Consider the following 16,150-nt stretch of genomic DNA (forward strand, 5'->3'; position numbering starts at 1 on the left):
CTTTCCATGGATGTCGGCACACTCTTCTCCAAGCCCTTGACACTGATAGATGGTACCCTCCCTGCAGCAATTGAAATTGGCTGTCAACTGCTGTGTAGACCTTCTGTGGTGCACATGTCACAATCTCAGCTGGAGGTGTTTGTCCATGCATTGATTTGTGGTCTGATGCCACAATATTGCTGCCAGAATTAGCCATCTTTGACATGTAGACCCACCCTTCATGTGTAGAAGTCACATGTGAGTCTTGTTGATAAATAGACTAGATAACTGCATGTAAATACAAAATAATATCTCTTTTGTATACAGCTCTGATACATAAGTTTTATTTTAAGAAAAGGTTTGATTTATGAGTTCAAGCTGCTACCTTTTTTATTTTTGTGTTGCTTGAGTCTTACATGTATGTAATGTAATAAACAATTTCTATGTAGACCATACGTTTCATCTACTCTAATGATATGTTATATTATGTGTAATTCTTTGATTTCGCTTTTTTAGGGCAGTCGGTTATCATGTACCAAGGTACATTAGTATACTTGAAGTCTAGCTACAAGGTATGGTTGATCAAACATGGAAGTTGGGCCGAAGCTTTGCTCAGCTGTCATGGTTGCTACCTCCACACCAGACTGACAGTCTGACAAAGAGAAGACTGCAAGTGACCCCATTGGGCAGGTGTATCATTTACCTGTGGCTTCACCATCTGGTGAAAGGAAGCCAGTATGGTACCTGTGCTTTGAGGGAAACACTAACATTAGTGTAGGATGACACAAACCCTTGCATGTGAAAGATAGGGAGCTGGGACACAATCAGCCTTTATCTGGAACAGTTGTGGCTAGCGAAAGAAGGCCAGCAGTGACTACTGTTTCACATTTGTTTTGACTAGTCTAAATGGCTGAGTAGTCTTAATGGCATTAGTAGCTCTAATTAGCTTGTTTGGAAGCTGAAACACTCTCCTTAGACTATACAAATGTGGAGTGAATTTGTTGTCAATCAATGTTAAACTTTAGGTATTGGATTGAAGAAAGAGGTGGTTTAAATTATAGCATATGGACAGTTTGGTCATTAGCAGCTCGGCTGTTTGTTAAACTGATGGTAATTGGCTTGTACTTCATTAAACCACCCCAGGGGCAATCTTTATGGAGGCAATGTATAAGGACATGATTGGTGGTTAGGAGGTGCCTATTTGTTGCGTTGAATTCTGAGAATATTTGAACACAGACTAGAGTTGCTATGGTAACAAGGTGACAAGGAAGAGGCAGTTTGGAAAAGGTTTGACGTCTCATCCTTATACCATAATGTTGCGACTTCACAATTCCTATTTCATATGGACTTGTGATTTTTATCATTACAGAGCTCCACTTGCTACGTATATGTCAATAGCACACCAGCTTGCAATAGTACTACAGGTATGGCTTCTTTGCATAGAAATGCTAAAACCATTACAAGAATGGAAAAAGTCTTCAGACAGGTATGATATTGCCATATGTTTATCCTGTTTTGATATCACAATAAAGCTTTAGCCATTCAGTTTTTCCAGTGACTTTGGTGATAGGTTTTCTATTCTTGATTTCTTATGCTGGTGTCAGCAGTATGTAATATGTACATGTGATAGATTTTTGCCCTGATAAACCTATCAAAATCCTGAAGACTGGCATTGTAATTAGTTCTTAGCGGGAGGTTCAACATTGGTGACCCAGGTCATGTACAGACCCACCTAGACTATAATTAACATGTCAAACTCTCAAGTCATTATTTGGTAGTGAATAGTGAATAGTGAACTTTTTGGTATGATGTTTAATTAATACAACAAAAGCATATGTACATATCAGTACTATATTATTATTAATAACCGACAAGGTTCCATTCAAGAAATTGGGGTAAGGGGCAAGGCACTTTTTTTGTAGGTCAGAGGCCTTTTTACATGTCATGATAATTTCCTCTGGATTTCCTACAAGTATTGTCATCTGTTTCTTCTATATTCACTTTGAAACAAATGTTTTAGGTTTTCTTCTTTCTGTTGGACGGTTCTTAATAGTCAAATATTTGTTAAGTCTGTTAAACCATTCTTATGAAAACTTGCTAAGGCGCACTTAACTACTAAGCATTTTTAGTAGTCCCTCAAAATGTCCCTCAAATTTTTCAGTTCTCGTTATTTTATTTGGTTCTCGATTATACATCAACTTTCATGGTGTGGTTTTCCTCTAGATTTTAGAAAACACAACAAAAGTCCTAATGAAATATATCCTTACCAATCTTCAAACTGATAAGAGCGGAACAGCTGTCTACTTCTAAGGAACTACACTCAGTTTTGCATTATGTAGCTGGTAATTAATTTTGATACGATTGTTCAGGACTAACTTTGCAGGAGGTAGAACAACTCCTCTGTAATTTTCACAGCCCTGACTTGCCTAGAAAAGTTCAAGAGGTCCAGATAGTCGCTAGGCAGCTCAAAACAATCAATACAACATGGATGTGGCAAAGGGTAGTGTTGTCAAACAGAATGGCCTTGTTACGTCGTACCCTCCACAAAGAGAGAACAGAGCAAATGCTTTAACAACTGGCTTCAATTGAGTTTCAAACGCTGACCTTCCGTTCAAGAACATGTTTTTCAAACAGAAAGAATGGCGAACTTTGCAAAGAGCTATAACAACCTGAAAATAAACTTTTATTGCTTGTGACTTTTGCGTAACATGTTGTGCCCCATACTAGATACACATTACATAAACAGGTACAACTCAGATTTCCTGTTTTTTATATCTTTTGGAACTGGAGGGGCCAACTTACAAATTTTCAAAAGCTATGTAGCTTCTGTTCAAACTTTTGGTACATAAGGCCACAGCAAGTAAATTTTATGGATGACATCCTCCGCAGACTCCAAAATTAATGAGATAGGGCGAAAAAAAAACAAGGCGGGCCAAAAAAACAAGATTCCTATATTTTCAAATTTTGAGATCATATGTCTTGTTAAACAAGAATTGAAGCGAGGAAATATGATATCATGACCAACAGGTCTTTTATTCCCGTATTCAACCAATGAGGTTTCATATATAATATAAAACTTCCTTGATTTAATGTAAACATGTCATTGTAGATGTGTATATATCTCAATAGACTAACTACAACAAATGCAGAAAAGAGCTTGTTGTACCATCATTTGAAGCAACTACACTGGGAATTCATATGCGATGAAACACCTTGTGTATGCAGCTCAATTAACTAGATCCCCCCCCCCCCCATTATTCATATAATGTCCTTGCTAGAACAAATGCAGAAAACAGCTTGGTATTATACCATCATGGGCAGGAACTACACTGGGTATTCATATGCAATGAAACACCTTAGACTGTCAACGTCTACGACATATTTGCCAATTTTTGGCATGTTGACCACCGTCGGAGGGCAATGAAATTTCTTGTTTTTTATTTCGAAATCAGGCGAAAATTAATGAGCGCGCTGATGTCATCCATAAAAATTACTTGCTGTGGCCTAAGTACAGAAATACTCAAAATATATCCCAGTCCATTTTCCTCTCCATAGACTCCTCTTGTACCATCAACTCTGAAAGTCTGGCCCTGTGGAATTGTTTACATGTCAGTGATCCTTTGTTGATGGGAGCTAAGGAGAAGTTATCCCAGATTTGTACTGACCTGGTTCTTAGCTGTGAGGGGTCGACCAGTCTCCAGACCCATGTGTTAGGGGCATTGATATAAAGTTGTATGCCTGAAAGTTTTCAGGGTTTAAAATACCATGGACAAAATAGTGTAATTTTCGCTGGCGCAAAGTTGATTTTTTTTTGTCCACTGATGACTGTCGGCCATTATATGACCCTACACACTTGGAGTATACAAGTATGATATTATGTAATCTCCAAGCAGATCTATCGGTGGCAAGGCAGTATCAAAAGGGCCAACCAGTATTGAAAGTCTCCGGTGGCTTTGGATGCTGGTTAACCCTTTTCATACTGCCTTGCCACCGATAGATCTGCTTGGTGGTTGGTATTATAGGCAGTTGATTGATATGAAGTCAATACACTCTGGACAATGTATTTGAATGTTTGTGGGTCAATTGTGGCAGAGTTCAGAAGTACAAAGGTCATGTATTGGCTGTGTATATAATACATGTTTACGTGATATACGATAGGTAAAAGCATCACAGAAAAATTGTCTTGATACAGTCAAACCTGTTCAACTTCAAGTGACCACCTGGCTAATGTGACCACTTTTTTCCAATTGACACACTATTGACTATAGTGACCACCTGTCCACATAGACCAGATTTTATCAGTCCCCTGAGTGGTCTTCTTGGGGATTTTGACTAATTTCAAATTCCTAGCATTTTGACTACAGTAATTTCTAACTTCCCAGTTTGTCAATGCAAATTTTATAACACAGAGGATGAGTGAAGCATTGTTTGATGTAGTACACAGTCTTGTAGATAGGGGGAGCTCTACACCTATCACTTGTTGAGAAACGTTCCAAGTTGTGGGGTTCTTAAAATTGGCAGTTTTTGTCAAACAACATCTTTATTCACTCAAAAATGATGTTTTAATTGGCATGTATAAGCTTGTCTAGGTTTTGGTAATAAATTGTGTTGATGAGGCTCATGAGGCAACACAAAAATATGGGCTGCAGATGGTAATGAAAATGAAAAAATTAATGGAGTCAAGTACATGGGAAGAAGTTGCTTTATACACCCCTATTTATAGGGATGTACAAGAAGGAATCATTAATAGCATATCTTAAATATTTATCCTTAAATCTCCCATTAGGTTTAGTAAGTAATTTGTAAAATATTGCTTATTAGAGCTTACTGTATTACAGATGTGTACCAGTGTCATCTTTTTTGTATGATGCATTTTCAGTATCATGCATAATTGGGATGGATGGCAAATTCCCACCTCTTGACCTAACTCTGCATAGCTGGTCACGTTCCATCTGAAGGAAACCCTCCACCCCTGCTCATTCACTGGCTTTGAGGGCCGCAAGAATTTGTTGCATGTTTCTTGAATTGATTTTTTCGTAGGATTGTTGAAAAGAATATTGGATCTTATATACAGAAAGATATATATACAAGAGGTATTACAAGATGGTGTTTAGTATACATCTACATTTGAAGACATCTTTCTTATGATACAATATGGTATCTTTCTAAAAGCTTCAGATGAATCTTCATATATATGAAGATTCATGCTATCTATGAAGATTTATACTATATATAAAAAATCATGAATAGTATGAATCTTCATACTATTTATAAGGGATAAGGTTATAAATCTTAATTATATTATTTTTCTTAAGTTATAAACTAGAAAACATAGCTGCTCTATGGTATCTGTCAAATTACAGCTCTGCAAATATTGTTCATATCTCAAATAAAAATGATTTTATTGTCATAAAAATCCCAGGCACATATTGATAAAATTTGCCTTGCCTATCTCCCATGTTTATGTAAATTGGTCTGAAGGGAACTGTAGTGCCAGACAGACTCGGTCTATATGCGGGCTCTGGTGTCAGCATTGACGCATGTTTCCAGCTCCCTAGCTTGATAAGGTCCCTCGGTGTGTGAGGAGATATGCATTCCTTGCGAGATTCCCAGGCTTGCCTTCCTAGTCAATACCGTGGTGACAGAAATATATGCATGAAGACAGAGAGTTGGGGAATATAAGCTGGCTTGAACTGCAGGGAACACGAGTCAGAGAAAGGTTAACATTCTTCCCAGCATCCTTGAGCCATCTGCAGCCAAGTGTTGGTAGCCAGAGGCAACTGGCAGGTTGAGATGCCTGAACCAGCAGGGCAACCTTCTTAAGTTGGCAGCACAGGCCATTCAAGGAAATATTCGTCTCGCAGCCTTGGATGAAGTGTGTGGTACACCATGGCTCTCTACAGAACTCTATCTGATGGTGATATCCCGAACACAGTGGTGGAAGAGACAGCAGGAGAGGACGGTGTCTCCACTGATTCCAGTTCTGCTGGGAAGAGGAATTTTCTCCATCCCATGGATGGCTTAGCAGGAGGCTTGTCGCCCCGTCGAATCACTCGGGCACATTCTGACTCCAGTGATGTAAGAGAGCTCAACACAAGAACAGGACAAGAAAGAAAACTCTTCAGGCAGAAGCCAGTCGCAAAGTCTAGATGCAGACCAAGAACCTCAGTCCGAAAATCAACAGATACAGAAGGCCAAGGAATACAGAATGTGCCACTATCTAATTGCCTGTCAACACAAGGCAATGCCGGGAGAAAGTATTCGGATCCAGGTTTTTCAGTTTCTTTAAGGAAAAGCAGTTCCTTGACGCCAGGGGGAAGTGTTTCTGACTCTGAATGGGAGACCGAAGAAAGTCTGAAGGCAGATGACGTCTTCATCACAGCTGTGAGTTTGCCAATTCCTTCAGGACATAAACAAGTATCCAGGTCAGAGGAAGGTTTTGTCACTGTTGTAAGTATGGCTGTTCCATCTCTGGGGGCCTCTGAACTCTGCAATGAAGCCAAAGTTGATATTTCTCTTTCCTCGGCCGCAATGGGCTCAAAGAGAAAATTGGAAGGACGTCCACATGTTAACAAAATTGAACTGAAACATTCTTCTCAAGAACAGGAAGACTCCGCTTCTCTTCATTCTGGATGTCCAGTCTCCTCAGTAATGGATTTCAAAAATAAAAGTATCATCACCAAGGATACAGCAGTTCTAACAGATGACATCCTTGTTCCTCTGCCACAAGAATTACAGGAAAGAACACGCAGACATTCTAGTTATGGAGATGTGTTTGTTCCTGACGAAACTCTTGCTGACCCTACACAGAGTGGTCAGCATGGTTCTCTCCCTGAGATACGAGTGTATATGGCAGAAAACCCTGGAAACCCCCGTAAAACAGAGAACCCCAAAGCAAGTGTAGAGACCTCTCCCAGGCTAAAACTGAGAAGAGCCACCATTTCTGTTTCTCCTAAATCAAACAGAAGATTCCCATTGTCACTGGGTAAACAGAAGAAGAAAGAGAAGAGGGTTTCTGTCGGAGCAATCAGCACTCTTGCCATGACAACGTCCAATATCCTATCTCCTGTCAAGTCTAAGTCGCTTAGATATGAACAGGTAAGTTAGAATCATATTCTAGAGTTCTTTATGCATGGCTTGGCTGGCAGCCACCAAGCCACGTCGAGAGTTCGAGGCAGTTTTATTTTCCTTCCGCGAGAGAAAGTAGTCCGTTCCATGACTCCGGGCGTCAACACCCCTTACAAAAAAGCTTGTAGCTAGAGTATATGAGGGTGTATATCCCCGTTTTCAAGTTATTTGCAATATTTTAGCCTGATTTTTTACTCCTATAGATTTTTGAACCGATTGTTCATCGCTTTCCTGTCAAAAATACGACCCAAAATCATGTGATTTTCGTGTAATTTCCCCTCATGTTCTTAACCTGTTGTAGATTTCAAACCAACAGGAAATATAGTTCGTAAGAAAGAGCTAACTCTGTAGTTTTTGGTGCTATATGACTTATCATAGATTTCGAGGGCGAAATGCAGATGCCCCCAATCCGCGCGAAGACATGCCATAATTTTGATTCAAGAATAGAACGCGCCCGATTTGACTTTCTAGTGATTATCTACTCTGGGCATTTACTTGCAACATAAAACTAAAATTGTTGTCTAGCATTATGTTCAAGATGGTCTCCCTTTTAAGATTTCCGGGTTTCAAGCCAATACACCGCTCCGAAGTGATATCAATCTAGCCTCAAAATGTCTGACTGCTTGCAACAGCGAACCGCGGGCCGTTTTGAGACAGTTTTACGTTCTATGACACCCCGGCGTCGGGACTACTAACGACAGTGCTCGTTGCTTGAGTTTACAACAATGTATGTTCATTATTTTATCGCATCTATAATTTTTAAGCTTCCTATTTTCCTCCTACAGATTTTTTTGACCGATTTTCAACCTGTATCCATTGGATAATATGACCTGAAATCAGTTGATTTTAGTGTAAATTCGCCATGCGTTTTTACCTTTTTCCCGATATCACAACAAAAGGAAATCTAATGTGTAGAATAGACCAAAGTCTCTTCTTTCTTGTGGTATATAACTTTTTATCAATTTTGAGGACGTTGTGGGCTTCCTTCTACACCGCGCGAGGTCACCTCTTCAGAGGCATCGTTTTAGTTCCAAAAAAGAACGCGCAAGCACTGGCGTCAACACCCGTTCCACTAAGCGCACACCGGACCCGCACCGCTAGATTTACGTACTACTAACCGAAAAACTAAGGTAGCCTTTACTTATTCAGTCAGTCTCCACGTAGTTTGTTTTTGTAGGTATCCTTTGACAATACTGGGAAGGTATATAAGAGCCGTAACTTGTGTTTAAAATTGGACTTCACTGGAATGAACAACACCAACGCCTTGCAACCTTTGGGCGAAAAACAGCCGGGAAGGTGACCCCGGAAGACATGGAAATACAGACCTTCCCAGATTTCAAACCAACAAGATTTTTACCACAATTATAGTCGAAGACTGTGCTATTCTGACTCACTATCAATATAATATTGCCCCCAATCTGAAAATCGTCAAAAATTTAACTCTTTACGGCACCGCCATTCTCCGAATCTTACAGTGTTCAAAATATGAGCATGAAACTAGCTAAAATCATTGTAAAAACTGACAAAAACGCCTTGTATCGAGACCACAGGGTATCCCCTTTAAGTTCATATAACACAATCATGGTAGGAAGGCCGCCAATCAGGTTTAACGCAGCTGTGAAAGTCGGATGTAATTTCACCCAACCGTCGCGCGGCGAGCGTTTTCTTAGCAACGGCGTTGCTAAGGGCCGCGGAACGATTCCGTTGAAAATAAAAGGTGTTCGAAAGGCGTTCGAATTCGTACGTGGCTTGGCGGCTGGCTGGTCACTGTGTTTGCATGGTAACTTGTAAGTAAGCAGCGAGAAGGTCAGTGTGGTTGTGAGGAAATGTCAAGCAGTCTTTTCTGAAAGTGGCGTCTTTCCTTTTAATATTGATTTCTTCTTTCTAGCCCTTTATTGAATGACATACAGTGATACACTGATACAGCAGTAGCAAGGCTACCATGGTTTAAATTAGAATTTACATTTCATAACTTTCCAGCCTCAACGTTTTGTAAAACATAAATGGTAATGCATATACAAATATAAATGTATATTTTCCTTTGTGATTTATTAGACTTATAGGCTTATCAATATTTGTGTACAGTAAATCTTGCCTCTCCCAGAAAAAATGTAAAGAGGGTTAAAGCACACATATGGTCTGCTTCATTGTCAGTGAATGGAATGTTGGCATTTGCCTACTGCCTTCACCAATTTGGCCTGTAATGTCACAAATACATTCAGTTTAAAGGTTGCATTGATCAGCAGAATAAAGAATCTCACCTTGTACTTGTTTTGGACTCTGAGCTTGATATGAATGGCAGATGTTTTTCATCTGTCTATGCTGTAGTTGTAATTTATCATAATAAAATGTTACATAATTTTCATATGCAGTTTCTTGTATTTTGCTTAAACTTGTTAAAGGATTCGTGTTATTGGAAATTTTCAATATACAGTCAAACCTGCGCAAGAGACCAGCTTTACATTCGGGAACCTGGTCATTGTGACCATTCTTTGGTGTTGCCTTCAATATTTTTTATGATTGACACAATCATTCAGAATCCTGTCAATAGACTACTGTAATGTTCACAGTGTTTTTTTCTGCATTCACAATTACAGCATGTAATAGTGACCACCTGTCCTCCTAATAGACCAGATTTTATTGGGCCCCTGAGTGGTCTTCTTCACTTTTTCTTGGGCAGTTTTAACTGTATTGTTACAGGAAATATTAAAATAATTTTTAAAGTACCTTGTCCATTTTGTAGACTGTATACTAAAGTAGAGGAGAAATAGATTTACATTACGACTCGTAGCACGAGTAAGAAGAAAAAGACAGGCTGAAAAATCAACCCAAAATGGTATTACCTGAAGTGTGTCAGTCTCCACAGCCAGTTTGTTAAGGTTACTACTGGTTAAGCTCCTGTGAAGCATCCTTCAGTAATCAATGGTGCGAACAGCTAAAAATAGCATTAGGGGACTCACTACTGAGCTTATTCACTTCAGAAGTGTGGATTTTCTTTCAACTTTGTTATCAAGCCAGGAATATTGAATTACTTACTAAGCTTAGCCTAGAATGTTGTGCATGCCCTTGTTCTAAGCTCACATTCCCGTCGCCAATAGCAACTAACAAAGTTAACGTTTTGTTATATAACCACATGTAGGAGACTTGCCTTTCCATCCGTCTAACACTGTTGTGTAAATAGGATATAGAGTCAAAGGTGCACAAGTCTTTATGTCGATGAAAGATTGACTGCATTTATTGCGTGTGATCTCTGCCCATTTCGGAGAGAGGCAGACTTCAAAAGCCGTAAAACACCTTTAAGCCATTGCTAATTGGTGTCAGGATTGCGTGATGTCCAAGTGAAGTGATGTGTGTGATTACAGAAAGGTTCAAGTGTTAATTATCAATATCATGTATCATAGTTTGATTCTGTATGCAAGCATTTCCTTTCTTCAAGAGGTCAATCAAGGCAATATCAAAGTTTGCCTTCAACAAATACATGCAGGTCAAGTATACTATGAAAAAAGTGTTTTTGTCTGTTTTTTACGGTTTCAAGCCCGGACTGTACCGCTAAGACTTTGAGGCATGTCATTTTGTACATTTCATGAGGTTCTAACTTTATATTTGGGATTTGTGCCAAATTATTGAAAATACAAATGTAGATGTTGTATCAGTATCACCCAAGAAACTTGCATCCAGTCTGATTATGCAAAGTTTTATAAAGTTTATAAACAAGATACATTGTTCCAAGTGACTACATTGAGACTCCTATTAAGAGCTATGAAAATACAGTCATGAACATGCTTAAGAGCGCTTTCTATAAATATGTTATCCCAAACAGAAAGTACTGGCATTTACCAGCCTTAAGATTTACAGTCACTGTAAGAAGTACCCTAATCTGGAAGACATGATTTATTCAGTGTTGTCTGAAAACAGTTGAACCATAGTAGAGAAAATGGTGGCACTTCACCTCCCATATCTCTGACGTTGGTATTGTGTACAGATACACTTGAGTTGTGACTCTACTTCTAACCTTGAATTGCTTCTATAGGTTTGAGTTAAGCATGTGAAAATGTGTAATAAAATGTTATACAGCAAGGTGTATGTTTGTTGGAGTGGACCCACCAAAGTATACATGGGAGCATATAAGTAAGAGTACCAACTGATGATGTTGTGTACATTGTGTATTGGAGGTTAAACAGGTTGTTTTCGGGATGGGTTTAAAGAGTTGAAGAGGCCACAAATCTTGGATAGATTGCATCTGTGTCAGGTTCTAAAAGGAGGTACGCATGATCAGTGTTTGCCTCATACCTATGAGTCAGGTGTTTGGAGAAGGTTGGTGTAACTCCAAGGAAAGATGGCAAGATTTCGTAGGAGAAGTTTACCATCCAGAAAGCCAAAAAAGGTAGGAAAGTATATCTACTTTCCACTTTGCGCAATTGTCAGTGATACAATTTTTCTGGTCCACTAGAAATTTGACTTTGATACAACCTCCTTTGAATTCTATTTTGAGTTACTAAATGTGAAAGTACATGATTTGTTCCAACTAGTAGTTGGACAAAGAACTTGACTTCACTTGTGAAAGAACGTACAACTGGCTTTTGATCTCTCTCCACTCTTGGGTTAAGCCCTGTATCAACAAACTTTAATCAGAGGTTAACTTGTCCAATCTCATAATCTTGTAGCCTAAAAATGTAACAACAGTTGCCTAAAATAATCTTGTAATTCAAATTTTCAACAAGCATTATGCCTGTTAAGTGTTTTGGCAGATGTTCTGTTAGACTTAGAGTAACTCCGTACAGTCTGTTAAGATATCCGGATGTCCTACAGCCAATAGTTGTTGACTTTCATCTTTGAGTAAGCTAAATTTAGCAACTTACCCGAGGTGTTGATAAAAAAAGACTTACAATTTAAGGTTATATTTGAGTGAGAAAAGAAAGTGTAACAGTTTTGACTGAAACAAAACCTCACTTGCTTTTAATAAATAGTCCACTCCGCTAAAAAGGAAAAAGATGATACTTTATGTAGCTATGATATTTTTCAAAGACCATTTTGGCACTGTTTTTTTAACTTGTAGAATACACTTGAAGACTTGTAATGTATGAAGTAAAAATTTTAAGGTTAAGATGCTCTATTCATCAGAGAGCAAAGATAATGTTTGATTTATTGAGTTTATCTTTATATCTAAATTAATGGATATTCTACTATTCAGATGTTTTACAGTACTGCTTGTGCTAAATGAGCTGCGGAATTGATTTATTGATTTGTGCAGGTATGATTTTTATCAATGCAAGCCTTTTAAAGCTGTGGTTGTTGTAAAGAATTCATGAATCTCAAGTCACAGCTGCACACTTGGATGTTCGCATTACAAAGTGAAGTTGGCATGAATACCTGCTGTAATAACCTTCAAGTATTCAGAAGTGGAATGTCAATGTCAGATACCTAATCATGCTTTTATGCTAGATCTAGTTTCAGCTTCTTTAATTATTGATAATGTTGGGATCTTCTGTTCTGATTTGGTTATAATGTAAGACCTTGGTAAGTTATGTACAAGTAAGCATTCCAAGAGGATTCAAGGTAGGAGCTCTGTCAATTTACATGCACACCTTTCCCAACATGTTACTGTCTTGTAAAACAAAAGATGGTTAAAACTGTAATTGTGTGTAAAGCAGCTTTTTTCAAATTAACTTTTGTACGTTTATGTTGAGTCAAATGTGGATGTAAAACATCAGATGCTTCTCATGATTTCTTTCATATGCAAATCCTGGTCATCAACTATTGTGCCTTGCTGACAACTGGTAGTTAACTGTCAGCCTTAATTGTTACTCTCCCCTTTCTCCTGTGTTTAGATAAGTTGTATAGATTTGCCCCCCTCAACTGTGCCGTCTCTGCCCCCTAAGTGTCACACCTGTAAACATTCACCTGCAAACAGTCGCTGTCGTCTGTTTGCTACACCAGCATGGTGTGTGCTTTTACTGCCTTCAGAGAAGCATGTCAGGCTGGTGTGTTTGTTCTAGAAGATCTGGATCTTGTTGATGTGTACAGGGTATCAACATGGACAGGCTGATGTACTGATGTGTACGGGTCAGTTTCTTTCCTTTGTACCAGTGGTGTTGAAATGACGACCTGATATGTTACTCCTTGACCCAGACTAGCTTTTGATTAGAGTCAGGTAATTCATAGGTAGGAGTCAGGTAATTCCTAGGTAGTTGTATTACATTTGTAGGATTTGTAACATAAAACATTTGCATAGGTATTTTGGCAGTGTTAGTGTTAATCATCAGTGACCTATTTGCGTTTGCTGGTATAGATGTTAGTAATAGTATGTGTAAATTTCGAAAATTATTTGAATGCTGTTAGATTTTAATGTGGGAAGCCAGGTGAGTTATTAAGATTCTTACCTTGCATTTTTAAAAGGATTAATGTAGAACATTGTAGTTGACATTTGATAGATGTTCCAATTGGTAGGAATTTACTGTAACTGAGTATATGTATGTATGTAAATGCAGATGATATCTGAAAGCTTGAAACTGTAGCAATGCTGATTGGTACAAGTATTGAAGAATTATGGTGACTTGTCAGCTCCCCATTATTTGCTCGGTTAAGCTCCATGTGATGTTTGGATTTCCTGGTGTAGAGGTTAAAAGAAGTGATGCATTCAGAAGACAAATTGTTGGAAGCCCCGTTTAGATTAGGACTGGATTGATTTGGTTGATCTGGGTTTAGAAACAATGTTTCATTCTGTTATATTCAGCCTTTGGTGTCTTTATATACCTGAAGTAACTTAGACATTTGATGTAATGCACCCAAATTCTACAATTTTTCCAAATTATTTGATATGTATAGTTCTCCCAAATGCTATCTAAAATGTATGATACTGTCGATACAGGATTAGACCCAGACTCAAAATGTTGTAAGAACTTTTGTTGCAATTACTAGTATGAAACCTATATAAGTATATCTAAATCATGTAAGCATGCATGGTTTCTTACTACATACCAATTTGACTCCAATAGGTCAACTTTTAGCTTAAAATCAGCAACAGGATGTAATACTTTACCCATTTAGATAACAGTTGTTATGACCAATGTGTGGTGTGTACTTTCTTGTATGACACTGCTGTATATCATTGTGTTTGTTTGATCCTCCACATTTGTACACGTAACACATGATGTGCAGGATGTATTTTGTTCTGTTACATTTTTGTTTGGCTGTCATGTGTAAACAATATGCACAGACAAAGGGTTTGTGTGAAGTGCTGATCACCTTTTAATTGGAGAAAATGGGTTGTGGATTATCTGATGCATGGCTTCCTCTGCCTTCATCCCTGGATCACTGGTGCTAATTGTTCAATGTGAAGGAGGTACAAATAACTTTAAAACAATTCGCTAAATAAACAACTCTTAATTGGATTAACCCATACCATGTATACAACAAGATGAAAGGACAAAATCATAAAGAAATTCTTTCAGCACCTAAAAATTGCATTGTTAACCTTTTCTCTGTTTCTTTGATTACAAAATTTAGATTAAAGGTAAAAGGTCAAGTATCATTTTAGAAGGTAAATTAATTTAATGTAATATTGTAAGTCAGGTTAGGTAGGTACAACATTACAAGCTGCATGCAATGCATGTACTTGATTGCCCTACAAATTGCTTGCCATACACCTGTGAATGGCTAAAAGGTAACTGTTATATCAATTATCTGTTTCCACACTGCTCTTGGGACTGTGTCACCTGTCAACAGCTCTAATTATTTGACCGTTAACCTTTAAGCTACTACTGTTTTTTTAGCAATACAAGAAGCTTTATGGATTTTGATATTCGGTAGCTTGAAGTGTTGCCTATCATAAAGCGTTAGTCAGCATTTGTGAGGCATTCTTGAGCACATGCTTGCCAAAGGTGTGTCACAGGAAGTGCCCATTAGTCCTGTACCTGATAATTAGATAACATAGCAGATGTTCTAATCTCTGATATACAAAGTCCAGATAAAACATTGGTATTTGCTTGCGAAAGGAATGACTAAGACGAGGAGGGAATCTTGGAAATGGTCGTCTTGTTTTGATACTCCTGACAGATGATAAAGACTTGGTAAAATGACTCACTTGCAAATTTTTTTTGATTATAGTATTTTCCAAGGTATATTAAAATAATTACATGGGAAAACTGTAACACTAACAGTAACAGTTATTCTTTCTTGCAGGACAAGTATTGTTAAAGCTTGTGTATTTTGATGTGTCTGGAAAATATAATGTTCTTACAAACGTTTTGATATGTATCTAGGAAGCATTTTATGGATAAACTATGTTTTGATTCTAGGATTTATCTTTAATGACATATTTTGTATGTCGCACACTGATATTTTTGGAATATTTTAATGTCTATTGTAATTATACTTATCGTGTTACAGGTTTAAGATGTAGGCACAATTTTGAGTAGATAATCTAACATGAACTTGACACCTGTTGATCCTACAGCTGGATGGAGAAGATGGCATGCGGGTGAAAGATCTGGTGGCAGATGCCATCCTGGAGTACAGACTGACAGACTACAGAGTGACCATGTCATCTACCAGGGCCATCCTCAACCCTGATGCCAACGCTCTCATGCTGAGGGGAGAAGACATTCTTATTGAGGACCTCACTTCACAGATAGCAGCCATCGATCCCAGACTAGGTAACACTTCTATTCCATATTGAATAAGCTTGTTAATTGTATCTTGCCAGCATCCTCCCCTTTTCTATTACAAAGACCCAGAGGTTTTTGCAAGCTGCATCAACTTCAAGGTAGGAGGCTTCTCCTCAACTTATCATTCATCAGTATCTGTGCATCCTCTGTTAACCATTAGTCCTATTAGACACAGTAAGATATCTCATTATATTTCGTTATATTATCACCACTGTATGTAGTCCTTTGCTTATCACCATGACCTGTACTTAGCTTGTTTAAGCATAAATGTACAATAAAGGTCTTTCATTCATTCATTCATTATCAGTCACATCCCTAATTGGAACCTAATTGTGTTTTCTACAACATGATAGATAATACTACCAACACTGCATATA

The 16,150-nt window shown here is 38.1% G+C and overlaps 1 protein-coding gene across 3 annotated transcripts in view; it reads left to right on the forward strand.

Moving 5' to 3' along the window:
* LOC136431977 (uncharacterized) overlaps positions 1-16,150 on the forward strand; it is a 116,981-nt gene that overhangs the window by 14,991 nt on the left and 85,840 nt on the right. The window contains exons 1-2 of one of the 3 annotated variants that reach the window (XM_066422989.1): positions 6,616-7,077; positions 15,563-15,761. In XM_066422989.1, the coding sequence (XP_066279086.1) occupies positions 6,631-7,077; positions 15,563-15,761 (646 nt within the window). In that variant the 5' untranslated portion in view covers positions 6,616-6,630. Of the gene's footprint in view, positions 1-6,615; positions 7,078-11,403; positions 11,492-15,562; positions 15,762-16,150 lie in introns of those variants that run through there. The other 2 variants (XM_066423005.1, XM_066422997.1) reach the window with 2 other exon arrangements.

This window comes from Branchiostoma lanceolatum, chromosome 1 (assembly GCF_035083965.1).
Source record: "Branchiostoma lanceolatum isolate klBraLanc5 chromosome 1, klBraLanc5.hap2, whole genome shotgun sequence".
In the NCBI taxonomy this organism is placed as follows: Eukaryota; Metazoa; Chordata; class Leptocardii; order Amphioxiformes; family Branchiostomatidae; genus Branchiostoma; species Branchiostoma lanceolatum.